This window comes from Plectropomus leopardus, chromosome 19 (assembly GCF_026936395.1).
Source record: "Plectropomus leopardus strain MGB_pleo_1.0 chromosome 19, ASM2693639v1, whole genome shotgun sequence".
NCBI classification, from domain to species: Eukaryota; Metazoa; Chordata; class Actinopteri; order Perciformes; family Serranidae; genus Plectropomus; species Plectropomus leopardus.
The window spans coordinates 15,887,315-15,915,176 of record NC_142194.1 but is presented as its reverse complement, the minus strand read 5'-3'; the positions used below and the strand labels follow the sequence as shown (position 1 = coordinate 15,915,176).

Below are 27,862 nucleotides of genomic sequence, written 5' to 3'. Positions count from 1 at the left end.
TGGCTGTCAGTATGAAGGCTTCTACTACAATGTAAGTCATATTCCTGTTTATACTTTCTAAGGCTGAAATAGCATTATTTCCATTAAAACATTTTTTCTCTTTTTCATGTTGCAGGCTGGTGAGTCCTTCTGGACAGAAGGTTGCTCCCAGCGATGTGAGTGTCATGCTCCCAATGACCTGCGCTGCTCTGCTGCATCTTGTACTTCAACACAAGAGTGCACCATCAGAGATGGCCAGCTGGGCTGTTATGATGCCATGTCTACTTGCACTGTGTGGGGGGACCCACACTATGACACCTTTGATGGGGCACTGGCTCATTTCCAGGGCACATGCTCTTACATCATTACTGAAAGTTTGAGCCACGACACCAATGAAACCCAGTTTCAAGTCGTAGCTACTAATAATCACCGTGGCAACAACCGTGTGTCATTTGTGTCAGCAGTGGATATATACCTCACAAATCAGCCTGAGAGTGTGAATGTTAGGATTGGACCCAACAAAAGAGTGAAGGTAAAGTCTTTATGACTTTAAACAAAAACAACTTTCTATACCTGTCTGGTGTAAACATACCGCACAACAAAAGCCTTATGTCTGCCTCTTTCTAATCTCTGATCTCTCCAGGTAAATGGAAGTGAGGTGTCTCTTCCCACCACTGTAGGAACATTAGCTCAGGTAGTAAGGCAGGAAAACTACATCGTGGTCAGTGCTGATGACTTGATGGTCCAGTTTGATGGGCAGAGTACTTTACTGGTCAGAGTGGGCCAACATCGTCAAAACAGAGTCACTGGGATGTGTGGAAACTTCAACAGTGACCCTGCAGATGACAAAGTCCTGCCCAATGGCACATCTGCCCAAAATGACAACCACTTTGGACACAGCTGGAAGTCACCAACAAGTCAACCAGGGTAGGCTTTTTGAAAAAGAAGCTTTGTATGGTATTCCTTATTCAAATTGCATCAAAATGCCATTGCCATTTCAAAAACCTTTCACGACATACACAGGATCTAGTGTTGTTCAGCTTGACCACCACACATTTTTAATACACCTTATGCTTCTAAATCTTTCTTTTACAGATGTGGATCCACAGATGAGGACAATAGTGATGGACTGAACAACTGTCCCTTCGTGGAAGAATACTCTGAGCTCTGTAGTGTCATCACCAACAGTAGCGGCCCATTCAGCACCTGCCAACTTCACTCTGACCCCGAGCCATTTTTCACTTCCTGCGTCTATGATCTCTGCCTCTACACTCCAGCCAATGGCATGCTGTGTTCTGCAGTCTCCGCCTATGAGAGAACCTGCTCTATTTTGGGGTTGAACATCCCAGAGTGGCGCTCTGCTTTGCAGTGTGGTAAGTTTGCAATGGGCTAGCCAAGGTACTGAGGGAGAAAATAAATTCTTTGTTTGACAGAGCTTGCCATCTGTCCCACCTACGGAGAAATGTTTTTTGTTATACTCATTTTGCTTTGGTGTATTCTCTTCTTGTCGCATCCTTCCCCACTATTTCCATAGCTGAGTCAGACCCCTGTGAACAGCTGGACTGCACAGAGCATGAGTGGTGTGGTGAGAAGGACGGTGTGTACGGCTGTTTCTGTGATGAACACCACCATCAATCCAACAATGAGAGCTACGGTGAGGGCAGCTCCTCCTAAACACTGCTTTGTTTTTGCCAAGTATTAAACAAAAACAGAGCAGCATTAGCAATTATCTGCACTCATATTTCATAAGTCAATTCTAAATAAATTCTGCGACACTAATTGGCGCCCCTACCTAACATCTCATTCATAACAACTGCAGTCAAGGCTCATGGGTATTGTAGCAACGTGGGTAATGTGAGCTATCCAGCATGTCGAAATGAGCGAGAAAGCATGATTTCCAAGAGAAAAATGTTAAGATAAATTAAACTGGTGGTCCAGTATGAACCTTTAGTATTATTACCCTGTCTCTGAAAGTCCTATGTTGTGTAACATTAGAGTTCACAACTCAATTGTCTTTGAGTTTGTCACTATGAGCAATGCCTTTCAAATTACATATGCAGTAGTCATTTGATCGATTGTTAATATGAAAAAAAAATAATGACAAAAGCAATTTTAACATGAAATTAGTTATACTAACTAAAAAAATATTTCTATTTCTCTCTTTCATAGACTTGTCCATCACTTGTGTCAGTAGTTCAGGCACCATGTCTGTATCGCGTTGCCAGCTATTTGAAGCTGGCTTCCACTCCAGCGCCCTCCATCTCCGAGATGCATCCTGCAAAGGGACACTCCAAGACGGACGTCTAGTGTTCAACTTTAACAATGATGACCAGCTGTGTGGGACAGTTCTCAGGGTACAGTCCATAGACTATTGAATAAGGCTAAATAAGTTTTAAGATGTATTTTTTCCATCAGACATTTTACAGCAACAAACTTATACAACTTTGTCATTTCAACTTTAAGAGCAACGGAACACATTTCATCTATGAGAATACCATCCAGGCCAATGAGGATCTTCATCAAGGCCTATTCAGTCATCAGAGGAGCATTAATCTACCTTTCTGCTGTGAATACCCTTTGGACCAGGCCCTGTCTATGTCTGTGGGCATCAACCCTATAGAGAGGTAACACCATCATATCTGTATGATTACTTCGATTAATTCCTTGACTGAGATATTGAAAACTAAATATAAATGATCACATCTCTTTTAATGGTGAAGTTCTATTCATAATGGCATAATACTAGTAGGGTTTCAATGATTATGTATTCCAAAAACCTGTACTTTTAAAAGCGCTACATCTGCACCTTTTTGAGTACTTGAGTACTATCCTCTGCAGCAGTGGTGTTTTATGATGACAGTAGCATAGATAAAGATTGAAAAAAGGAGTTTTGGTTGTTGAAAATTCTGTAAAACTGCCCACCAACTTTGCACCTTCACTAATAATTCTACTATTTCAACCAACAATATAAAATGACATTCAGGAGTCTGCCACTTCTCTTCTTTTCTTATCTGCATCAAGATTTCCAGAAGGACTTTATTTAGCACATGTTATGTACATTTTGTTCCTTCCCAAATGTAGTCACACTATTTTTATTATGTTTTTTCATAGCATTGTGAGGAAGAAGCATTCGTCTGTCCATGGACAGTATCATATGAGAATAATCCCCTACCAGGACGCTGGCTTCCACTACCCCCTGACCAGTGACAGAAACATAGAAATGGAAATCGATGAAAGATTGTACATCGAGGTGCGGACAGAGGGAGTCGATGGAAGGCAGATCTCCACCGTTATAGACTCTTGTTGGGCAACACCTGTCAACCTTGCCAACTACGCTGTCCGCTGGGATCTCATTAGTGCAGAGTAAAGAAACTTTTGGAAATTCTTCTTATTTTAGCGCTCAAAGGCCTCTTTTCACTTGCTCCACCCATCCTCTCTTTAGCAACTTTGCCCTGTTTCCTTTGCAGCCCATCTGTTAATACCATAGGTCTTACAACTTTCCTTGTCTTCCAGGTGTCCTAACACAGCAGACGATAGAGTACAGCTGATTCAGAACGGTATCTCCACCGTGTCCCGATTCTCCTTTAGGCTGTTCACCTTTACCAACTTTTCATCCATCTATCTGCACTGCCAGGTTCACCTGTGTCTTTTGAGACATAACAACTGCACAGCTGTAAGTACGACTGTGTGTGTGTTTGTACTAAGTTTAGACAGATTATCAACAGATGCCTCAACAAAAGTCTGCAATGTTGTTTTCCTGCAGCACTGCTATCCAGGTTACCACAGGCAAGTGAAGAGGGACATATCCTACCATGCCACTACGGACATCTCACTAGGACCACTAACTCTGGTGCCACATAAGATGGGTAAAGCTATTTTATCTTTTTATAACTTCTGTACTCATGTAGATGACACAGAGATCTATCAATGCATTTTTTGTAACTTTAATGTTGGTTCTTCTCCTGCAGTCAGAATGGTGAAATCAAGCAGCGCTACAGGCCAGCTGACCTCGCTGATGACTCTGCTGATCAGTTTGCTGACTGCTAAAACTCTGGTGTAGGGTGATCAACAATGATCCATGTTCTACAGTCACTCAACAAATGTTTGCTCCTGGATTGTATTTCTTATCCTTGTTATGTTTTGTATTTGTGGTTAGTTAAAAAGTAGAAGCAGTTATTACTTTATCACATTAAGGGACGCCATTGTACGGCATGGAAAAGTTGAGGTCACTTTCTCCATTGTTGTACTCACTATGTATGATGTTTATCATTTGTATACTTGGTTTCTTTGTGTAGGTTCTTATCATTAAATATCTGTTATAAAAGACTTAATCATATAAAATTAAGGTTAAAATTAAAATAAAGGATATTTGTTCATTAAGTATGGATCTTATCCTTTGCCAATGAATGAGATTTACAGTTTTCTACAGATGTAGTGGAAGGTTCTGTGGATTCTACAAGCTGCCAGCATCGTTAAATAATTTTATCAACAACATTAAGGTTGTGGCGTAATATCTGCAGTAACATGCAACTTACAGTTAAACAGCACAATGCAATATGTCCTTGTAAATTATTTTGCAAAAAAATATGTAAGGAAGATGCTTCTTCAAAATATTTTGGTAAAATGATTTTAACTTTCCTTTATTGACAAAATACATTAAAAGTGCATGAGTTAACTCTAGAGAAACAGTTGAATGTTGAGTCTCATTCCTATGTCACAAAATATTAATGCTTTGGGTTGATGGTTTGGTCCAACTGGCACCCCTAGGTCATCAGTATTTGATGGTAATAAAATAAAAATCAAATGTGGCATTGTTTGTTTGTTTGTTTGTTTAACAGAAATACTCTTGATTAATTAATTTACATTGATTTTTCAACCACGCTGTAAGCATTTTCATTTTGGAAATAAATTTATTTGTGAATGATCACTCTCTGCTTGCCTTTTCTTTTGGCTCGGGTATGACTGCAGATTTGTTTGAGAAGTACGATAGTCTCAGTGCAGTGAATCAATGAACACCTCAGTTACTCATCTGCTAAAATATTCCCCTTGTTTCCTTATCCTGAACCTGAATCTCTGAACCAGTTTATTATTTTATGGGATAGTATTGGCTTTGCTTACAGGAGCAGCAAAATGCATAAAACATAATGACAATGACAATCTTTTTTTTTTTTTTTAATCTTTCGGGAATTAAGAGGTATCTTTGAGATCGGGACAAGGCTTGGCTTTTGACAACACTGTAAAGGTTAAACAATCTTCTCTGTTATCTTGTCCAGTTGGTTTTCTATTGTTCCTACTTTTTGTAGCTGAGAATATAGGTCAACTGAAGTTTATATTTACTGCCTCACAAAAAGAAATTTGACTTGCTCCCATAATTCAATACCGGTACTCATAATCACATCAAACATTTTATAAAAGTCTACCTCAGTAGCTGACCGTAAAAAATATAACTTGCATAACAGGGACAATCATAAAAAACGACGAAAACAATGAGACCATTCAAATAAAAAAAATCAATAAAAACATTCAGCAGTATAGTATAAAACATTCAAAATACTAAAACAAAGCAGTGCAGCAGATGTGATACAATCTAAACAGGCTACACACAAGGAAGAATGCATCTGTGTAACTGTGAAGTATCACATTGCATCATAATGAAGTGATCCATTTTATTTAATCAACCACAAAATAAGAGAATGTTGTTTGCCAGTTTAACAAGATAGGTTTCTCTACCACACAATCACACATCCTCAGGAAGAAAACTGTTTTTCTGCACTTGCACACAGAGCATTTGCAGGTCTCAAAAGCAAATGTTTTAGGCCATTAGATAATCCAGGAATCTATATTTTCAGTAATATCAGCTGATATCAATTTCCCTGAAATTCAGTTGAAGCTTTTACTTTTGGTGTGCCATCCCAAGATTTTTGAGGGCAGGGCACCCTGAAGCTAATCTAGTAGAGCATTTGCCCAATGTACCATGCCTGTGTCCTTGCCACAGTGGCAGGGGGTTCGATTGCTGTCCAATCAAATAAAGGCAAAGAGCCAAAAAATAACCTTAAAACAATTCAAGAGCTCCATCAAGACAGACCTATGAAAAATATCTGGGGGCGCCATTGTTTGATATCATCAGTATTGTAGCATTATCAGTTTTGGGCTAGGTGATGGATTAATAACGCTATAAACTAACAGGAAAAACAACCAGTTATTTTTTTAAATTTTGAATATGTTCATGTGCAGAAATTACTTTCCAAACAGTATCACAAAGTTCATGACTACAGACTTACAGTCTTTGCTCAGGCTATGAGTCTGACTGTTACGATGTTTAGGGATGCCTTCTGTGATATTTAAATCAACTTGCAGAGAGCCAACTGGCAGCCTAAATAAGTCTGCTTTAAAATGATATGGTAATGTAATTTAACTGCATCAACACGCAGAGACTGTTTAACTTTGCTATAAACAAAAGCTGATTGTTTAATCTTGAAATACTGAAAAGGAAATTATGCTTTTTGCTAAAAGACCCACAAGGAAGAACAAATTGACCTTTAGTCTTAACCCTGAAAGTGGGTATTTCCTATCACTAACATTTTGGGAATAATTTACTGTTTTATCAGTAAATCATTGAACAGAGTGAGATGCATCCAATTCCTATGACAGTAAAAGGTTTTGCACGGCAACTAAACTAGCATTGAGAGAAGCACCTTTTTGATGGGCATAGAATATGAGATTAAATTCCCCTATGTTGATGCTGACTATTTTTTCATAATTTTCATTTAAACACAACAGAAAAGTTTGATTAATTGGTCATAAGAGAACATTAATTTTATCAATTTAAACCATCAATGACCCAAACACAAAAGATAAAACAAATCAGTACTTCTGTAAGTACTAGAGAAAGTCAGGTTTATGGCTCTGTGCCACTAGAGAAAATCAGGTTATGGCTCTGTGCCAGCGTTTATTATATAAAGCCTGGTTTTAGCCTTGCAGTCTCAACTGGATGAGAGGGAAGCAGACAGCATACATGAACAGGTGATTATTTCAAAGAGGGCAAAATTTAATGTCAAAAACTAGATTTTACTCAGTGCTTTGTTATGGTAAAATGTTGATAACGTTCATTATGTTTGTACAGCAGATTTGATGTTTGAGCTTGACAGAATGGCCTGTCAAATCATGTTGTTTGTGCTGCTTTTGGGGATGATAAGTGAGTAATTTTATGTATTTTATTTCATTAGGCCTATAGTTTCAACAGTTTTTTTGTTATTCTATCTAACTCATCAACCTACATTGCTGGATTGTTTCAAAAACAAAATATTCTGCTCATTTATTTATTTTATTCTTCTTTCTTATTTATTTGTTTCACTACAGGTGTGGTGACTCCTCAGGTCGTAAGTAAGTTCACATCTTGAATCCTTTTTAACATTTTAATATTATATATATAATATACTACATTTTTGTTCATTTTTGTGATACACCCTTGTTCCCTAGGACCCCTCTACACAATATCTGGAACTGCAAGCTCTCGATCAGATGATGGAAGTTCTCCACGGATTGCCCTAAAGCGACCTTTTGTCTATTTTGGACGGACATACCATCAAATTTATGTATGTAAAATTTACTTACAAAATAATGTACATATAAATGGAGATTGTGAAAACATTTTCCTGTCAAATTAAGTTTCCCATCACTGAAACTGCTTCCAATATTGCAAAAGCCAAAATATGAAATATAATTTTGTAAAACTGCCACATAGTATTTAATTTTTTACACATACTCAGAAAAATCTGAGCCTTTGAATGTAGAATGTGCAGCTAATGAACAATACTCACCATTCATTCATTCATTCATTCATTTATATGTATGTATTTATTTATTTTTACTCATTTATTTGCAGGTCAACCACAATGGACACCTGACATTTGACAATCCACTCAGGGCACATTCACCTCAAAGGTTCCCGCTATATGTACCCAGAGACTTCATCGCTCCATTCTGGACAGATCTCGACAACAGAGAGATTGGTCAGGTCTACTACAACCAATACACCAGTGGCAGTGTACTCCAACAAGCTACACGGGACATTAATGACTACTTCCCAAACATGAACTTCAATGCCAACTGGGTTTTTGTTGCAACATGGTATGAAGTGGCCTACTTTCCAAATTCGGGAACAGTAAGTCAACTAAACCCAAAAGGGCTTCCAGAATGGTGAAATTACAGTGAAGTATGAAAATTTTAATGGAAAAAAAGGCTAAAATAGCACTTAACTTAAAATGTTACAAATGATCATGGTGATGAAATTGTAATTCAAATTCATTTTTTTTAATTAATTCCGGAGCAAAAATGTGGCACAAGAGGGGGTTTTCTGAGCATTATGCCTTTCTTAGCATGAAATAAAGAAATTAGGCAATTTTCACACAGTTATTCATGCAAATTTTCTAAATTTGCAATTTTAAAATTAATATTAACAACAATGAACTGAAAACTAATATAGAAGCATGAAATAATAAATAAATTATTTAATAGTGATACACTGAGACAGTGTTGCATCATCAATTTTGGGCTGGGTGTGTAATACTGATTAAAATCTAAAAGGGAAAAGCCACCAGTTTTATTTATGGGGAATGTGTTTAATAAGAGAAAGAACATCATACAATGACAAAAAGTTCATGACTAAAGACTTCCAGTCTTTGCTCAGGCGACGAGTCTGACTGTTAAGATGTTTAAATCAGGGATGTTATCTCACATTTTTGTGGCACTGATCAGAGTCATTGTATTTGCCAATAGTGTGTCTAATCTCACTTATATTTACCTAACTGGCAAATTTTAAAAAGACAGATGTAGCCTTCTATGATATTAAAATCAACTTGCAGAGACTAGAAACTTGTTTGAGATAGATAAACCTTCGAAACAAGTGTGCTTTAAAGTTATCTACCTGTTATTTGGTAATGCAATTTAACTACATCATCATGCAATGACAGAATTTTGTTAAAAACAAAAACTAACATCATGCTCACTATATAATAGGTACCTGCTACATCGCAAGTAACTTTTACATTTCTACAGTTTGATCTCTGATTGTAATTTAATTGTTATTTACGACATCTATTGCACGTCTATCCGTCCTGGAAGAGGGATCCTCCCTAGCTCTACCTGAGGTTTCTACGATTTTTACCCCGTTACAGGTTTTTTTTTTGAGGGGGGGGGGGCACAATATGCAACTTATTCTTGAAAACTGACCTATTTTTACAACTTAGTGTGAGTATTTCCCTCTACAAATACTGTGAATGATGTGAATGATTTACTGAATTCCATCAGTAAATCATTTGACAGAGTGCAATATATCCCATTTCTAGGGCAGTAAAAGGAACAGCATAACTATTACCCACAATAGTGACTGATGTCATTCTAATATACTGTAAACTAGAGTTGAGGAAAATGTTACACATTTGGTAGAATATTGTGACACAAAGTGTGGCATTTTTCAGTCTTTTATACCAGTTGTCTAAATTACAGATTTTATTTAACAATGATTGCAATGAATTGAAAAGTAACTTAGAAATACTAGATAATAAATTAATTACCTAATGGAGGGATATATTGATAGAGTGTTGTAACAAAGTGTTTCTGAACTGCAATATCTAGTAATACATGGAAAAAGCAGCATATATGACAATTAATTAATATTTTCCAGCGTACAACCGTCCAGGTGGTGTTGATCTCTGGAGCACAGCACTCGTTTGTGTTGATGAACTATGGGACAATAGCCTCAACCAATTGGAACGTTCAGGTCAGATCCCCTACATTTCATATGTTTTGCTGTGACTAATTATGAAAAATGATAATGTATATTTCTTATTCTAACTATATTCATTTTATTTCAATTTTTTGTATTTTCAGGCTGGCTATGATACAATAAACTCAACTCATCATTTTACCATACCTGGATCATTCACTAATGCTGCAACAGGCAGTAATTCAAACTTCCTCCTGAGCAGCAATGTCAATGTACCCGGTCGCTGGGCTTTCCAGATAGACCATGGATCAAGATTCTGCACATTCAATGGTAAAATGAGATAAAGAGGTTGATCATTACTGTGTGCTTTATGCAGCATGTGCTCTACAGCAACACATATCCATGGGAGAGTTCTGTAGGGACCTAAAACTATGAAACCAGCCTTGTACCAGCACCTGTCAGACCTGATACAACTGAAACTGCCTGGTACTGCCAAATTTGAGACCCAAACCCAAATCCAGAGGCTATATATATGTTATTTCTTCTTTGATGACAAAGACATATGGTAGCTTTGGACCCTGGAAAAGACTTTCTCACAAATGGACAATAAAAGAAGTCTATGAGCAGATCTATGTAGATTTACAGACAGTATGGCACAGCAATCAACAGGCACAAAACATATGCAACTTTTACAAGCTGACAGGGCTGCAATGAATTATGAATAGACAAGAAAAAACACCAAAACTGCCATTAGATGCCAAAACATCCCCCAGTGAGTCTGAGGATACCTCATTACAAGCTGCAACAATGACACAAAATGGTATTAACTACCGGTCTCCTAAGTGGGCGTGGCAGTCTCTCCTCTGCATACCTTCACCTCTTTTAGAAGTGTAATATATATTGTGTGCATAGATCAAATACGATTCATACAATTCAACACTTTTCCTTATTTTGACTCAGATTTTAATCTCCTACCAACTGAGTCAAAAATCACGTTAATTGTTGCTACATCTCGCCAAAGTATGTTGCAAAAGCAAATGTCTCAAACAAAGTTCATTTTCTTCTAATTTGTCTGTCTGAAAAGATGCCATTTCAGTGTCAGGATTTGTAGAAGGCTTGAGGCCTGTCTTTACCCTTAAGTCACCTTTGATTTCTTGTTCTCTTCAAGGTGTACCCATTCAGCTGGGTGACTCATTCTGGAGCGACAGTACCTGTGCACAAAAGTGCACCTGCACCACAGCAGGCTTGAAGTGTCACAGCCAACCCTGCACCTTTTCCCAAATCTGCCAACCTGCTGACTTTCAGTTCTCCTGCCAGACGGTGGAGAAAGGCACCTGCAGCATAAGTGGTGATCCACATTACTATACCTTTGATGACAGAGTGTTTCACTTCCAGGGAACCTGTACTTATGTTCTCTCAGAGCAATGTGGTCATGGGCTGCCCTACTATAGAGTAGAGGGCAAGAACGAGCACCGGGGCAGTACTCGAGTCTCTTGGACAAGACTGGTCAAAGTGTACGTCTATAATGAAACAATCGAGATTGTCAAGGGACGTCGTGGTCAGGCAAAGGTTAGCAATAACAACTAAGTCTTTATTTAGTGATGTATTTTTATTTAGTTCAAATTTTGTGACTATGTTTTTGCTTGCTGTTGTGCTCACAGGTTAATGGCAACTTTGTTGCCACTCCCATCTCCCTTAACAATGGCACAGTCCAGGTTTATGAGTCAGGATTTTCTGTGATCGTCAGTACTAACTTTGGCTTAGATGTGTCTTATGACACCAATCATTATGTTTGGATCAGTGTGCCCTACACTTACCAGAATGCAACATGTGGCCTGTGTGGAAACTTCAACAATGATCCCAGAGATGACTTCAGAACCCGCCAAGGTGAGCTTGTGAGCTCTGATGTGGTTTTTGCAAACAGTTGGCAAGCATCAGGAGACGATGAGCCTGGTTGTGGACCACAGTGTGAAGGTCTGGACTGTACTACCTGCACTGATGCTGAGATAGCATTATACAACAACAATGCCCATTGTGGTATGCTCTCGAACATTTCTGGACCTTTTGCCGCTTGCCATGAGCAACTTCCCCCACAGAACTTTGTGGAGAGTTGTGTTTATGATCTTTGTCTGGGAGGAGGGTATCAACCCATTCTGTGCCAAGCCCTAAATGTGTATGCAAGTCAGTGTCAACAGAATGGTATAGAGCTGCCGAGCTGGAGGAGACAAGGCTTCTGTGGTATGTTATTATTTATTTTAAATAATCCTTTTGGGTAAAATGCCCATGATTTGAAGATCAATGTTGTTTTCTTTTGTCTAGAAATCCCCTGCCCTGCCAACAGCCACTTTGAGTCCCAAGGCACAGGATGTCCAGCAACTTGTGTCAATCCAAATTCTACCCACAACTGTCCTCTCCCTGCCCAGGAAAGCTGCATCTGCAATTCAGGCTACGTCCTTAGTGCTGGAGTCTGCGTCCCTCATGCCGAGTGTGGCTGCAGCTTTGAGGGTCGCTACTACCGCTCTGGAGAAACTGTAATACTAGATGAGGACTGTGGGAGACGTTGTAGTTGCAGTTATGGCACTATGACCTGCCGCTCCCATGGATGTGGCCCACTTGACTCATGCAGCATAGAGGAGGGAGAAAGAGGATGCAGACCTAAGAATTATGCAACATGCTGGATAAGAGGCCCAGGGACATATCAAACTTTTGATGGACTGACATACCACTATCCTGGAGCATGTCGATTGACTCTTGCCAAAGTAATGGGATTGTCTAGTCACCCACATTTTGTGGTGACAGCTGAAAAAGTGCCCAAAGGCCAACAAGGTTTTGCCCGGTTGCTAAAGTTTGAGGCAGAGGGAGTACATGTGTCCATTGAGATGGAAAATAGCAGCAGAATACATGTAAGTGACTGGCCCTTTTTTGAGAGCAATCTTGAATGCAATCATGAATCCTGAACACTTATGAAGACAAATGTGACAAAATGGTAGTGGATATGTGAGAAAAATTTAGTGACATGAATATTATCACTGGTACTTTTCTTCTGAATATTTAACAGCACATAGTACCTTTGTTTAAATCTTGTTAACTACAAAGAATGAATCTCAATGGCCCTGTAGGTTGATGGTCAGCGGATCAGACTACCCTTCAGCTCAGCATCCAGCAGAATCCAGATCTACCACAGCAACATTCACAGTATCATCCTGCACACCTCCTTTGGTGTAACTGTGCAGACGGTCTGGCCTCACTTTGTGCGTGTCACTGCACCTGGCATCTACAGTAGTTCACTGGGTGGACTCTGTGGTAACTACAATGGTCAACCACATGACGACTTCCGTACACCCAATGGCATTCTGGTCAACAGCTCTCAGGACTTTGGGGACAGTTGGCGAGATGGCTCTCTTGCTGCACACTGTGTGGAAAGTGTAAATCAAAACTCTACAATAAACTACAATTCTAGCGAGTACTGTGGCATTCTTGGCTTACCGCATGGACCATTTTCCCAGTGTTGGGACATGGTGGACCCACAGCAGAATATGGATGCATGTGTGGAGATCATTAAGACCTCCAGAGATCCATCATCGGCACTATGTGAGGTCCTACGAGATTACGTACTCATGTGTCAACTAAAGGGTGTAGCCCTTGGACACTGGAGGAAAGCAACTAGTTGTGGTAAGAACACTCCTTTTTGGATTAAGCTTGGATATTGTATATATGATATTTTAAAAAAAAAAAATTTTTTTTCTCTAGAGCAAAACTGCCCTCAAAACAGCCATTATGAAGTCTGTGGAACCTCTTGTCCCTCCACCTGTCCCAGTCTCTCTTTCCCTTTTGAATGTGGTACTGTGTGCCAGGAGGGTTGCCAATGCAAGGATGGTTTTGTCCTCAATGGAAACCAGTGCGTACCACCAACACATTGCGGATGCCATCACCAGGGACGGTACTGGCAAGCTGGCGAACAGTTCTGGGATGGTGAGGAGTGTCAGAGCTTTTGTGCCTGTGATGGCACTACTGGGGTAGTCCACTGTGTCCCCAACTCCTGTGGTCCCCAGGAGTCCTGCCGTGTGGTGGAGGGTGAGTTTGGCTGCCATCCAAACCATCATGGCACCTGCTCTGCCTCAGGTGACCCTCACTACATCACCTTTGATCGCAAGGCCTATGACTTCCAGGGAACCTGCCGCTATACTCTGGTGACCCTTTGTAATACCACTGATGGGCTCCACCAATTTTCTGTGGAGGCTAAGAATGAGCCGTGGAGTGGGCTGCCAGTTTCAATCACAGCTGAAGTTTTTGTAAATGTGTGGGGTTTTCAGTTGCACATGTCAAGAGACAGACATGGTGTGGTTCAAGTAAGTTGTTAAAATAGAATAAAACTTTTTGAACAATTTTATGTGAATGTCAAAGGATTAACAAAATGAGAAAACACACCTGATCTTTCTTCCAAACTCTCTTTCAGGTAAATGGAGAAACTAAAACTGTACCTATTCTATTGAATGGAGGTCAGGTTTCAATCTATTCAAGTGGACCTCGTGTATTTGTCAGTGCTGATTTTGGCTTGAGTGTTACCTTTGATGGATATAGTTCAGTGTTTATCTCTGTACCAGCAGATTACAGGTATCTGCCATTCAGAAGAGCTAAAAATAAAATGTCTTGACATACTTAAAAACTATTTCCAAATAAAGACACTTAATAACCCTCTATATTCTGATTTCTGTCACTGAAAGTATTCAATCATTGTCATCAATGCAGAGGAAAAACATGTGGACTTTGTGGAAATTTCAATGGAAATCCAAATGATGAGTTCCACACTCCATCTGGAATGATGGTCACCACTCCAGATGAGTTTGGGGCAGCTTGGAAAGTGGAAGGCGACTATACCTGCAGTGATGGGTGTGGCTCCTCCTGCCCACAATGCACCAATGACCTCCCTGCTAGAACCCAATGTGAGGTGATTCAAGCAGCTGATGGCCCCCTCAGCTTCTGCCATGAAGAGGTGGACCCAGCACCATATTTTAAAGACTGTGTGTTTGATGTTTGTGTGTCGGGAAATGAGGGGCAAGATCTTCTATGCAGAGCCATTGAGGCATACGTAAGTGCCTGTCAGTCTGCTAATGTTCGAATCTACCCTTGGAGACAGGACACCCCCTGCAGTAAGTCAACCAGTCAATCATTAACCTAAGATGTCTTTTCTGAATAACTCATCACATATGGATAAAAGTACTTGGGTCATCTGATAATTGTCAATTATTTCCACACTTACACAGGACTTGACTGTCCAGTAAACAGCCATTATGAGCTGTGCGGTACCGACTGTGGTCACACCTGTGCCAGCAGCATTGATGCCACCTGTGAGCAGGGTTGCTCTGAGGGATGTTTCTGCGACGAAGGTTTTCTCAGGAGTGGGACAAGATGTGTCCCTGTGGAAAGCTGTGGCTGTCAGTATAATGGGTTCTACTATGATGTAAGTCACATCCATGTGAATACTAAATAATATACAGAGTTGCTCATTCACAAAAAATGAACCATGAACTTAATGGATTGCATATCATAATTGCTTCTACAAGTTGCCTCAGATCTAAAAAATATGATGTTAATTCCACTGCAGAAGAGACTTGATGATCACTAAAATTAGGTAGGGGAAAAAAGTGCACATATTGATATGGGTTTAGGTCAAATGAGTTGTTATATATCGGCATATCAGATATTGGCAAAAAATCTAATATTCTGCATCCCTAGTGTCCCCTAAATCAGAGCGTTGTAATGACTTTCATCCATGGAGACAATAATCCAGAGAGAAACAGAAAGGTATAACAAATGAAGCAGAACAGAGCAAAGCTCAATTTTCAGTAGAAATAACAAAGCATCAAGCAAATCAAGCAATAAACACAAGCTTACACTTCAACTGCTCTTCTTTTCAAGTAAAATAATCTGAGAATGTCAGAACAACACAGAAACCCAGCAAGGACACAAGGAAAGCATCAAGTAAACCATGGCCACCACAGCGAGCGCAATAGGCAGTATGACAGGCATATTAATCAAATGGTGAATAATACAATAAATATCTATTACTTAAACTTCTTTAACAGTCAATACCAGAAGATCACCACGGCGGGTGCAGAAGCAGGACACATACACACATAACCAGGGTTCCCACCCATTTTCATGGACAAAATTGCTTTGTTTTTTTAAAAAGCAAGGGAAAATGTAGAGAAAACTATATGTATAAATATCAGGATTGTGCACACATGCATGTATATTAAAGATTATGTAACTGAATTATTTTTTTTCACGTCATTCCTTGTTTGTTTTTGTTTTTTACTTTCCCTATTTTTGCCCTTTTAAGCTTTTTTTAGGTAATTTGGTCATTTATTGCTATTTTGGAATCATTTCCTTTTTATAAATTGCTCAATACCTTGTTCCCCTTTTCAAAAAAACAAAAGCAAATTTGCGCAAAAGTCAACTGATTTTGTAATGAAGAACATAGTTTTGTGGAAACAAAAAATTGCTGAGCGACCTATCCACGGCTTTTTGCATATGTGGACCACATTGGACCAGGTCCAAATAAGAAAACCACGATGCTTAGACAGGTCAAATCCAGACTTACCTGGGAAGCAAAATATTATTTAAAACACCGTTTCAGATTTGTGAAATCATTATATTTTTGAAAAATGAAGAAAGGAAAGAAAGGGAGAGAGAAAGAGAAAGAAACGACTTTTCCTGGTTTTTCATGACCGTGGGAACCCTGCACACAAGCCACGAAGAAAGGAACATAAGATAATAAAAATGACCGACCTCCTTTCTTTAAATATTGTTGAGAGACCCTTCCTGTGTTCACACTGATCCATGATGATCCACGACTCCGGTATTTAATTCCTTTGGACGGCGTTCATCCTCTTCACTGCGTGGAAAGGTTTAGTCCAGTCTGGTTAATGGTCACTGTGATGACTGTGATGACTTTGAACAGGGTCTCATGCGCAGCTTGTTGACACATTTACCTCCGAAACGTTGCATTTGTGTCACGGTAAAGACACTTTAGTGGTGTTCGTTTTTTCTCTCCACTTTCACAAGAGTAGGTTGATGTTGAGTAACAGGCTGTATCCAGTGCCGAAATCTGTTATTTAAGGTGTAATGACTTGACGAATATACCGGTGATACAAACGAAGTTTTCGACAGCTGAGCTATCCGGCATTTGTTTGTATAGCGCCGTCTTGCTAATGCTTCTTCCTAACTGAAACCGCACTGTTAGCTTTATTTACAAGTTTACCAGCGACTCCAGGATAGTTCAACAGCGGCCAGAAATTTCTGTCTCCACCAACTAGCAGAAAGCACAAGTCGTAGTAAACATTAGCCGTGTTTCCTGCTTCCGTCGGTGGCTTCCTCCATAATGGTAAGTTTTAGCTAACATACCAATAAGGTAGGCCTATGTTGGTTTTGTCCCGGACCAATCTTTAGTTATCCAAAGCAAAGCAAAAATAATGTGCTCTGGGGTTCTGACACGACAGAATGTCAACCAAGCCACTTTTAAATGATTAAAAAATCTCCAGGTATATAAATGTAGGTTTGAAAATAGTGGCAAAATAAACAGTAAAGGTACTCTCCAAACGATGCCGCGCGGCGGGTCCGTTAAGGAGTTCGGGACCTGTTTCACGAGACAACACGATGCTGAAGTCAGTTTCAGATTGGTGGCGTCCCATTCAGCGGATAAGAGGAGAGTTAAAAAAAAAAACAAAAACTCAACCCTTTGATATCTGAGCAAATTTGCTTGATTTCTGTTAATAACATGGTAGGAGGGCATTAACAGCTAAACAAGGAATGTCCCAAAAATTGGCAAGAAAATGATTAAGAAATTAGGTTATTAGAAAATTACCTGAAAATTTTTGTAGCACTTTTTTATACAACAGCGTAATTCAAAGTGCTGTACAGAGTAATTAAATATAAAATGTAATAAAGGATAGAGATTTACAGTAAAAGAGTGAAGAGATAATAAAGCTAAAATTAATTACTAAATGATTTATAATTTTTAGATAAAAAAAAATAGCCTCCATATCATATGTTTATTACTTTAGTAGAAAGCATGAAAAAAACTAAGTTCATTTTTAAAAAGTTTTATGGGACAATAATTGTGCATAAATTCAAAGGGTGTACAAAAATTTCACAGCACAGAGCAAACATCAAGAATAATTCATGTTTATGCAACTTTGTAATGAAGAGCAAAGTTCTGGGGAAACGTAACTTGTCGCTGTCTGAAGTCCATTTTCAAATTTGTGAAATATTTATTGTCTGAGAAAATGCAAAAAGGGAGTTTGTACTAGTTTGAAACATCAAGACCACATTGTACCAGATAAAAACTACTACTTAGACAGATCAAATCTGGATAGGATTCTCTAAGAGAGGCAAAACATGAATTAAAACAGGGTTTAAGATTTCTGAAACCTTTATTGTCTTTGTGAAAATACAATACAGGAGATTTAACTGTGTTTTCCACATGAAGACCACATCGGACCAGGCCCAGATTAAAAATCACAATACTTGGAGGTGGTAGCCTAAATCTTGATTTCAACTGCATTTTCACACAAAGACCACATTGGACCAGTCGTAACATACTGTAGCTTTTCTATAGTAGGGAAGTGGTTATGTTCTGGATGGCTTCAGTATCATGGCAGGAAAAGCAGAAGTGGAACTTCTCGATGGTTCTGCTCCATTAATTGTGCCTCCAGGAGACTTTTCCAGGCTCAGTAAATTGAATGCAGCCTTCATTGACATATCAAAATATCCATTATATAAAACAAGCCAGCGACTGTTTTGGCCTATGTGTTGTATGTTTGTTTTTTTCTTGCCTGTTGCAGGCTGGTGAGTCCTTCTGGACAGAAGGGTGCTCTCAGCGATGTGAGTGCCATGCTCCCAATGACCTACGTTGTACTGCTGCATCCTGCTCTCCAACACAAAAGTGCACCATAGAAAATGGCCAGCTGGGCTGTTTTGATGATTTGACTACCTGCACTGTGTGGGGGGACCCACATTACATCACCTTTGATCACAAGGCATACGACTTTCAGGGAACCTGCCGTTATGTTTTGGCCACACTATGTAACGACATCGATGGGATCCATGGATTTTCAGTGGAAGCTAAGAATGAGCCGTGGAGAGGGTTGAAAATTTCAGTCACAGCTGAAGTTTTTGTCAATGTGTGGGGCTATGAAGTGCATATGTCAAGGGAGAGCCATGGTGTGGTAAACGTGAGTTAAGCAACTTTCCAACACTTACAGACATTCCTAATGAAATCTAATCTACACTGGAAACAAAATATATCATTTTCAAAAGCACCAGACAGTTGCAACACAAATTCAATTATATGATTGTTCATCCACTTCTGTTTTTCTGATGTTAAAGGTGAATGGAGTGACGAAAAACCTACCTGTTCTCTTGAATGGAACTCGTGTTTCTATCTATGCAAGAGGATCTCACACACATCTCACTACTGATTTTGGCCTGACTGTCACATATGATGGATTGTATAAAGTCTTAGTCTCTCTACCTTCAAGATACAGGTATGTGGCATGTTTAAATGTTTTCCTTTAAACTAAAAAATCTTTATCATCAAATATTTGATACATGTAGCTTCAATCAATCAACTTAATGTCATCAATGCAGAGGAAAAACATGTGGACTTTGTGGAAACTTCAATGGAAACCCAAATGATGAGTTCCACACCCCATCTGGAATGATGGTCACCACTCCAGATGAGTTTGGGGCAGCTTGGAAAGTGGAAGGCGACGACACATGCAGTGATGGATGTGGCTCTTCCTGTCCACAATGCACCAATGACCTCCCTGCCAGAGCCCAATGCGATGTGATTCAGGCAAATGACGGCCCCTTCAGCTCCTGCCATCAGCAGGTTGACCCAGAGCCATATTTCAAGAGCTGTGTGTTTGATGTATGTATCGCTGGAATTGATTCCCTTTGCGGGGCCATTGAGGCGTACGTCAGCGCCTGTCAGTCTGCTAAAGTTCAAGTCAACCCGTGGAGACAGGATACCCCCTGCAGTAAGTCAGCTAGTCAAGGTCCCATTTAAAAATGACATAGATACTAATATCAGCAATTTATTTTCCTCAACATGCCTCCTGAGCAACTGTAGACTCAAAAATGTGTGTAATGGACTTTAGTGATTATCGTAATCTTACAGCCATCTCTTCTCTCCTCACTTATAAAGGACTTGACTGTCCAGCCAACAGCCATTATGAGCTGTGTGGTACCGACTGCGGCCACACCTGTGCCAGCAGCATTGATGCTGCCTGTGAGCAGGGTTGCTCTGAGGGATGTTTCTGTGATGAAGGTTTTCTCAGGAGCGGGACGAGATGTGTCCCAGTCGAAAGCTGTGGCTGTCAGTATGCAGGCTTCTACTACAATGTAAGTCAATTTCCTGTTAATACTTTCCATGGTTACAATATGCAACATTTCCATGAGAAACTCTTCTTTACTCTTTTTCATGTTGCAGGCTGGTGAGTCCTTCTGGACAGAAGGTTGCTCCCAGCGATGTGAGTGTCATGCTCCCAATGACCTGCGCTGCTCTGCTGCATCTTGCACTTCGACACAAGAGTGCACCATCAAAAATGGCCAGCTTGGCTGTTTCGATGATTTGACCACCTGCACTGTGTGGGGGGACCCACACTACATCACTTTTGATGGGGCATTGGCTCATTTCCAGGGCACATGCTCTTACATCATAACTGAAAGTCTGAGCCACGGCACCAATGAAACCCAGTTTCAGGTCGTGGCTACCAATAATCACCGTGGCAACAACCATGTGTCATTTGTGTCAACAGTGGATATATACCTCACAAATCAGCCTGAGAGTGTGAATGTTAGGATTGGACCCAACAAAAGAGTGAAGGTAAAGTCTTTATGACTTTAAACAAAAACAACTTTCTATATCTGTCTGGTGTAAACATACCGCACAACAAAAGCCTTATGTCTGCCTCTTTCTAATCTCTGATCTCTCCAGGTAAATGGAAGTGAGGTGTCTCTTCCCACCACTGTAGGAACATTAGCTCAGGTAGTAAGGCAGGAAAACAACATCGTGGTCAGTGCTGATGACTTGATAGTCCAGTTTGATGGGCAGAGTACTTTACTGGTCAGAGTGGGCCACCATCGTCAAAACAGAGTCACTGGGATGTGTGGAAACTTCAACAGTGACCCTGCAGATGACAAAGTCCTGCCCAATGGCACATCTGCCCAAAATGACAACCAATTTGGACACAGCTGGAAGTCACCAACAAGCCAACCACAGTGAGCCGTTATGAAAAACAAATGTCCATAATTTTATGAATACTGCAGCAGACAGTAATGGCAATGTGTCTTTTACAGATGTGGATCCACAGATGAGGATAATGATGATGGACTGAACGACTGTCCCTTCATGGAAGAATACTCTGAGCTCTGTAGTGTCATCACCAACAGTAGCGGCCCATTCAGTGCCTGTCACCTGCACTCTGACCCGCGGCCGTTTTTCACTTCCTGCGTTTATGATCTCTGCCTCTACACTCCAGCCAACGGCATGCTGTGTTCTGCAGTCTCCGCCTATGAGAGAACCTGCTCTGTTTTGGGGTTGAACATCCCAGAGTGGCGCCCTGCTTTGAAATGTGGTAAGTTGCCCTAGACTAATAAGATAATTAATGAGAAAAGGGTATACTCCTTAGAAGAACTTGCCATTTGTCCTTGTGGTGCCTAAGGGCATCTTCTCTTTTACCCGTTTTGTTTCACTTTCATCACTCCTCCTCTCATTCTTTCCTCATAGCTGAGTCAGACCCCTGTGAACAGCTGGACTGCACAGAGTATGAGTGGTGTGGTGAGAAGGACGGTGTGTACGGCTGCTTTTGTGATGAACACCACCATCGACCCAACAATGAGAGCTACGGTGAGCCAGTTCCTCCTAAACACTGCTTTGTTTTGATGAGATCATGAAAGATAATAGATTGAACTTGCTGCACTAGAGTATAAACTATAACTCAACTAGACACATCAACAATGAGGCTGCAAACTAACTATTTTCATATGTAAATGATCTGCCTTATAACTGGTCCATAAAGGACTGACAACAATTAAATGCCATCCACTACAAATGTCTCTTTTTGCCTTTACAAGCCTATAGACATATTATGTTATCACATATATCTTTCTTTCACAGACTCGTCCATCACCTGCGTCAGTAGTTCAGGCACCATGTCTGTATCGCGCTGCCAGCTGTTTGAAGCTGGCTTCCCCTCCAGTGCCCTCCACCTCCGAGATGACACCTGCAAAGGGACTGTCCAGGATGGACGACTGGTGTTCCACTTTAACAATGATGACCAGCTGTGTGGGACAGTTCTCAGGGTACAGTCCATATATGTTCTTGACACAGAATCAAAAGCATGTAGTTATTTACCTCCGTATTACATAGCTTTATATGTAAAAGTAAAAAGCATATTGTATCAAAATGCTTAAACACTTTTTGTCATCTTACTCTTAAAGAGCAACGGGACCCATTTCATGTATGAGAACGCCATCCAGGGCAACGTGGACCCTCATGAGGGCCTCATTAGCCGTGAGAAGAGAATCCTCCTGCACTTCTCCTGTGAATACCCTCTAGCCCAGGCCTTGTCTATGGATGTGGGCATCAACCCTATAGAGAGGTGGCAACCACAATACCATCTTCATCACTGTTATCATTGAATTTTTGGTCAGCTGAAGCTCTGGTGGCTAAAGCACAGCTTACTTTTGCAAAAGCACATTTTATTTGTTAGTTTGTCAGGGACAATACAAAGACATTGTCACAAGGTACAATAAGAAAAAAAAACAATAACGTATATTTATTTGGGGTGAACCTTTCCTTTAAACAGATCATGACATATTATCATTACCACAAGAACATTTGTCAGATGAAAATGATACATGATAAATAGTGACATTATTAATGACAATATATGTGTATTGGCATAATTTTATGGATGTGTGTGTTCGTGTGCATGCAAGCACATGTATGTATGTATGTATGTATGTTTATCTATGTGTATCTGTTACTGTCTGTGTGTGTGTGTGTGTGTGTGTGTGTGTGTGTGCCCAAGTGCATGATCAGAAATCATTTATCACAGGTTTGGTTTTGTTTTATTTAGCTTTTTATGAAGTTTTCAGGTGAGTTTATGTTTTATTTCCATCGGTAGGGCATTTCAGAAATGTATTCATTTCACTGAAGAGGATGACTTACAAAATACTTTTATGGCAACTTTTTTGGCCCTAATGTTTGTGAATATTTTACTCATGTTGACACTGTACTTACACATTTGAAAACAAACTATCCAAAACCTAGTTTAGAGTCTGTCCTTCTCAGAATTAATCACATTTGTTTTTCCGTAGCATTGTGAACAAAAGGCTTCCACTCGGCCTGGGTCGTTATAATTTGAGGATGATCCTTTTTGAGGACCCTGGCTTCCACATCCCCCTGACCAGAAACAGGAATCTAGAAGTGGAAATAGATCAGCGGTTGTATATTGAGGTGCAGACAGATGGAGTCGATGAACAGCAGATCTCCACCATTCTGGATTCATGCTGGGCAACACCTTTCAATGACGCAAGCTACCCTGTCCGCTGGGATCTCATCACTGCACAGTAAAGAAATGGTTTTACCTTGTGTCAGCACTCTGATTCCAAGTCCCCTTACATATTCTAAAAACTTGCATATAAGATTACCCTAGACAATTATTACATATAGCTTGAAGTCGACATTGTAACTTCCACCATCTTCCCTGTCTCCCAGGTGTCCTAATTCAGAAGATGAAACAGTAGAGCTGATTCAGAATGGCGTCTCCACTGTGGCGCAATTCTCCTTCAGGATGTTCACCTTTACCAACTTTTCATCCATCTACTTGCACTGCCAGATTCACCTGTGTCTTTTGAGACACAACAACTGCACAGCTGTAAGTACAACTGTGTTTGTGTGTATTTGTATTAACGCTGGAAAAAACATCCTGTATACCACTGATTCCCAACCTGAGGGTCATGACATCCACTACAGGTGGCAAAGGTTCACAGGGGACCACAAGACCTTCTAGATTTTAATGGGTGTAAGATTTTTTTAAAGAAAATATGGTCATTTGACCCATATATCACAGTATTTAGTTCATTTATGTGGAAAAAAATCAAACTGATATTTTTCCAAGTCTAGATTTTTATTTAAGATATAAGCTTTAACAAAGAATTCTCACATGATAAGAGAATAGGCTCTATTCTCACAGCCTTGCCATGGATTAGAAAAGTTTGCAGTTAAAACCAAACAGCTAATAAAACAATGGTCAAGCACCAGGGAGTAGAAAACATTTAACTAAGTTACAGACAGTAATACTATAAGGTTTGCATGACTGTTAAAAAAAACATTGGGCAGATAGAGCACTGTAATATAAGTTCATAAAAATGAAAACAAAACAAAACCCCAAATAATTTCTTATCTATTTGCAGCAAATAATCTGCTCAAAATGTATCCCAATAGCTTGTTTTACACAAATTCCTGCAGTTACTGCCTTCACTATTTGGGTTAAAAGTACAGTTTATCAGTTGATCTGTACTGTCATTGTTACACAGTGAATATAATATGAAATATCCATAAAATATGTTACTTAGTCAGGGGCTGTATACTCAGTGATATAGAGGGGGTCCTCAAGGAAAAAGTTGGGAACCACTGCAGTATACAAGCTGCTGTAACATCTGAAAACTTGTGATGTTGTGTCCCACAGCATTGCTACCCGGGTTACCACACAAGAGTAGCAAGGGATGTTTCACATCATGACACTGCAGCAATCTCATTAGGACCACTAATCCTGAAAAAAGGTAACTCTTACATAACAGCTGTGTTCTTGTTCAGTTGATGACATACTTGAATTAAATAGAAATACTACAAGCGGTTCAAATCATATTGTGCACGTTTAAATCAGCACAGTGTTCATATTTGTGGAAAAATACTTTTTTTTATTTCTGATGTTAGGTTTCTGTTTTTCTCTTGCAGATGACAGTATGAAATCGAGCCGTGCTTCAGGCCAGTTTGCCTCACTGGTGACCCTGTTAGTCAGTTTGCTGACGGCCAAATCTCTGAGCTAGAGAGATCCAAGATACGCGCACGTACAGTAAACAGAAGTATACATATCATATTACACCACAACATATTAATCAGTCTGCAGCAACTTCAGAGATTTGAAGCACAGATAGATTGTATGCCTAGATTTCAGAATGAACAGTTAATTTACTTTTGTATTGTACTCAAAAAGTTGAATAAGACGCCCTTTTTGTTAGACAGTGATGATGATGCAGGCCTGACAAAGTTAAAAATGTTACGAAATATTTGGAAATGCATCCTCATTTATGTTCCTCAGAGGTCTTTTCAAAAGTTGAAGTAATTTTTCTTTACAACATTAGAGGGCAGTATAAGATCAAATACACATTTGGCTCTTCTCACCTTTTTGTATTTAGTATAATGTTTTAATTGTGTTTATTCTCAGGGCTGTAGCAATGATTTTATTATCATTGTATCAATATTTCATGAGTGACAATACTTAATAATAACGATTATGATAAGATTTATGATTAGAAATAGTAATTCTCTTGTGATTACTTTGTATACATTTTTTTACTCTGGATAATATTTGAATTTTCCACATATAAAAAAGATACTGACTTGAGCGAAGAGTGATTTCTTGAAAATACATAGAGACATCAAACAATCAATCGTTTCAGTTCATAATTTATTTGTTACAAAGTTACATGAGGTACAACTCCAATGAAATGCGATCCTATCAGTTCCTGCAGCTTGTACACTGCAGTTTAGTTCCTATTTAGCTTCTTCTTACATTGTTGGCTGCTGCTTATTTGCTGCTTATCTGCTCATTTTCTAAATTATTAATATTACAAATACAAAATAAGCTTTTGGCATCTTAATAGAATATTACAATCAATTGCTTTTTAGTCTGCTAGATACATTTTGCTGCAACAAAAATAAAGTGAGATGGACAAATTAATTTAAAACTTTATCTTATCAAGATAAAAAAGATGTTGACAAAATTTTAATATGGGGAGACAATGTACAGTTGAATAAAAAGGTAATAACTAGCAATTTATCGCAACAGATGTTATCACAATACTCAGCAAATAGCAAATCATTTAAAATCACGATAATGTATGTGACTTGAGTATCATGATAATATAGTATCATGACTTAAGTGTCTTGATGATATCATATCGTGACTATATTGTATTGTGATATCATTATATTGTGACTTAAGTATTGTGATATTTTATCGTGGCTTAAGTACCATGATAATATTGTATTGTGAATTAAGTGTCACGGTGATATTATATAGTGACTAAAGCACCATTATAATATTGCATCATGACTAAATCATTGCAATAATATTTTATCATTATCAGTAAATTCAGTGATGTCATCTGTGAGACTGGACATCAATCACATCACTGGGGGACTGGGTTATAGTTTGTTTACATATCTTAACTTCAACAAGATGGCCACATGGTTGCTATCTGCTCTGCAGCTGCCTCTGAACGGCATGTAGTAGTGATCCAGAGTGTTTATTCCCATTGGTGTTGTGTGAGCTGAGAGACAGCAGCTCACATCCCCACTGTCTCACTTAGTCCTTACTAATTAGAAACAATAGACAGTAATTAAGTACGAAAACTCTACTGTGAAGTCACAACAAGTTCTGTGACGGAGACATGAATGTAACCATTACCACAATCCAAACCATAAATACCGGATGGTTCTCACTGCACATACATAAAAAAAAAAGTTGTCAGTGATACACGAGGTCAGGTTTCTCTCTTTTGTGCTGAACTTCCTTTGTCTGGCTGAGTGTGGAGGCCGACAGAGCCGATATCTCCTGTGTCATCTATTTGGGGGCTAGAATTCATCATTGTCAGTCAACGTGTCCCCAGCAGTATGGGATGAGACTTACAGTAGACATAACAACGCTTATCACACACCCACAACATGTAATTTGTCACTGGTGTTACTGCACGGTAAAGTACAAAGACTTCAAAGAGGGGCAATATGTCCAAAACCACATGGCCCAATACACAGGCTCTCCTGTCCAGTACTGTCAATCCAGATAAGTTATGTGGGGATTACTTTACAGATCATATTTCACATCTGTGGGCCTAATAGAAAAAGAATGTAAGTGTATAATCTAATTTAGCAGGTTTCATGGTCTACGTCTGTACCCAAAACGTATTCAATAGATGTGAGAGGACGAACACACCTCTTTATTTTTGGGTAATTGTTTGATAATGCAGTGTTTTTCATGTAATAGTTTAGTTCCTCTGACAGTGCACCAATGGAAGATGAATCCTGTGGTTTATGTGGCATTTATAGGCTTTTAAAGTCAATGTGTGAACATGAATGTGAGAGGGAAACGGAGACTCAAAATAAAATACATAGTTTACATTGGAGCTGATATCCTCATGACGAATCAAATGTCATGCCCAGGCTTTGCAGGAAACCATGTGCCTGAGCTCTACATATGATGACAAGGTAGGTTTAGTGAGTACGTTTAGCTCTTCACAGTTTACTGAAGGGAAATTCAGCTTGAATGAAATAATCCTTAGTTGAAAGTTGTACATACAATTTAGAAAATAAGTTTAAGGAATACTTCACCCCCAACATTACAATGTTCAATAAAAACCTTAATATTCAAAACACTTACGCATGAACAGTGGAGGCGCGCTTCTTTTCTGCGCGTGAGACTGTTTACGCAAGAGTGTTTCGATGAAGTAGTTGTGTTGTTAAACATGGACCCTTATGACTTCAGTTCATTAAGAATTTTCTCTCACCTTGGAGGCATGCAAAAAAAGAAAAAACAATCTTCCAAAATTCAACACAAGATGAGGTGAAAAGTTGATATACAAATGTTCTTTGAAGGGTGAAGTATTCCTAGCATGATGGGGCAGGATGGTTTCAGGTGAGAATGCAATCGGACAGGTCAATTCTTATTACGCCCCGGTGGACAGACAGATGACACCATTTGAGAAAGCAGCCGGACGGACCCTTTCATGCCCACATGAAAGGCGGCAGGACGGCGGCGGGTTGAAACACTGCAGGCAACAATATAATATAAGGTGTGCAAA

General features: G+C 39.4%; 3 protein-coding genes across 4 annotated transcripts in view; 2 read left to right on the top strand and 1 right to left on the bottom strand.

Annotated features, from left to right (window-relative positions):
• Positions 1–4,903, top strand: part of LOC121959172 (alpha-tectorin-like) — a 47,158-nt gene extending 42,255 nt beyond the window's left edge. The window contains exon 26 of the mRNA XM_088070372.1: positions 4,040–4,903. Within this exon, the coding sequence (XP_087926498.1) occupies positions 4,040–4,044 (5 nt within the window). The 3' untranslated portion in view covers positions 4,045–4,903. The remainder of the gene's footprint in view (positions 1–4,039) is intronic.
• LOC121958772 (neurexophilin-1-like) overlaps positions 1–17,197 on the bottom strand; it is a 111,201-nt gene extending 94,004 nt beyond the window's left edge. The window contains exon 1 of the mRNA XM_088070375.1: positions 16,499–17,197. The gene's annotated coding sequence lies outside the window, so the exon portion shown is untranslated. The remainder of the gene's footprint in view (positions 1–16,498) is intronic.
• Positions 6,942–25,407, top strand: LOC121959171 (alpha-tectorin-like). 2 transcript variants are annotated; one of them, XM_088070368.1, is made up of 29 exons: positions 6,942–7,002; positions 7,103–7,174; positions 7,339–7,362; positions 7,459–7,574; positions 7,865–8,143; positions 9,665–9,760; positions 9,871–10,036; positions 10,875–11,275; positions 11,368–11,944; positions 12,026–12,609; positions 12,826–13,378; positions 13,457–14,055; positions 14,163–14,320; positions 14,456–14,856; positions 14,971–15,167; positions 18,553–18,942; positions 19,097–19,254; positions 19,358–19,749; positions 19,917–20,113; positions 20,202–20,597; positions 20,709–20,992; positions 21,071–21,348; positions 21,501–21,620; positions 21,891–22,075; positions 22,214–22,374; positions 23,096–23,347; positions 23,496–23,655; positions 24,469–24,562; positions 24,738–25,407. In XM_088070368.1, the coding sequence occupies exons 2-29, from the start codon at positions 7,111–7,113 to the stop codon at positions 24,827–24,829; spliced, it is 7,374 nt and encodes a 2,457-aa protein (XP_087926494.1). In that variant the 5' UTR covers positions 6,942–7,002; positions 7,103–7,110; the 3' UTR covers positions 24,830–25,407. The 2 variants fall into 2 exon arrangements, with proteins under 2 accessions (XP_087926494.1, XP_087926495.1); XM_088070369.1 differs by having other exon boundaries at positions 6,974–7,002; positions 7,106–7,174.
• The last annotated feature ends 2,455 nt before the right edge of the window (positions 25,408–27,862 follow it).

Bases quoted from the DNA above. Each gene is read 5' to 3' on its own strand.
- LOC121959171 (XM_088070368.1), top strand. From the start codon at position 7,111: ATGTTTGAGCTTGACAGAATGGCCTGTCAAATCATGTTGTTTGTGCTG. The intron at 13,379-13,456 runs GTAAGAACACTC...TTTTTTCTCTAG, and splicing joins GAGGAAAGCAACTAGTTGTG to AGCAAAACTGCCCTCAAAAC. The intron at 22,076-22,213 runs GTACAGTCCATA...TTACTCTTAAAG, and splicing joins TGTGTGGGACAGTTCTCAGG to AGCAACGGGACCCATTTCAT.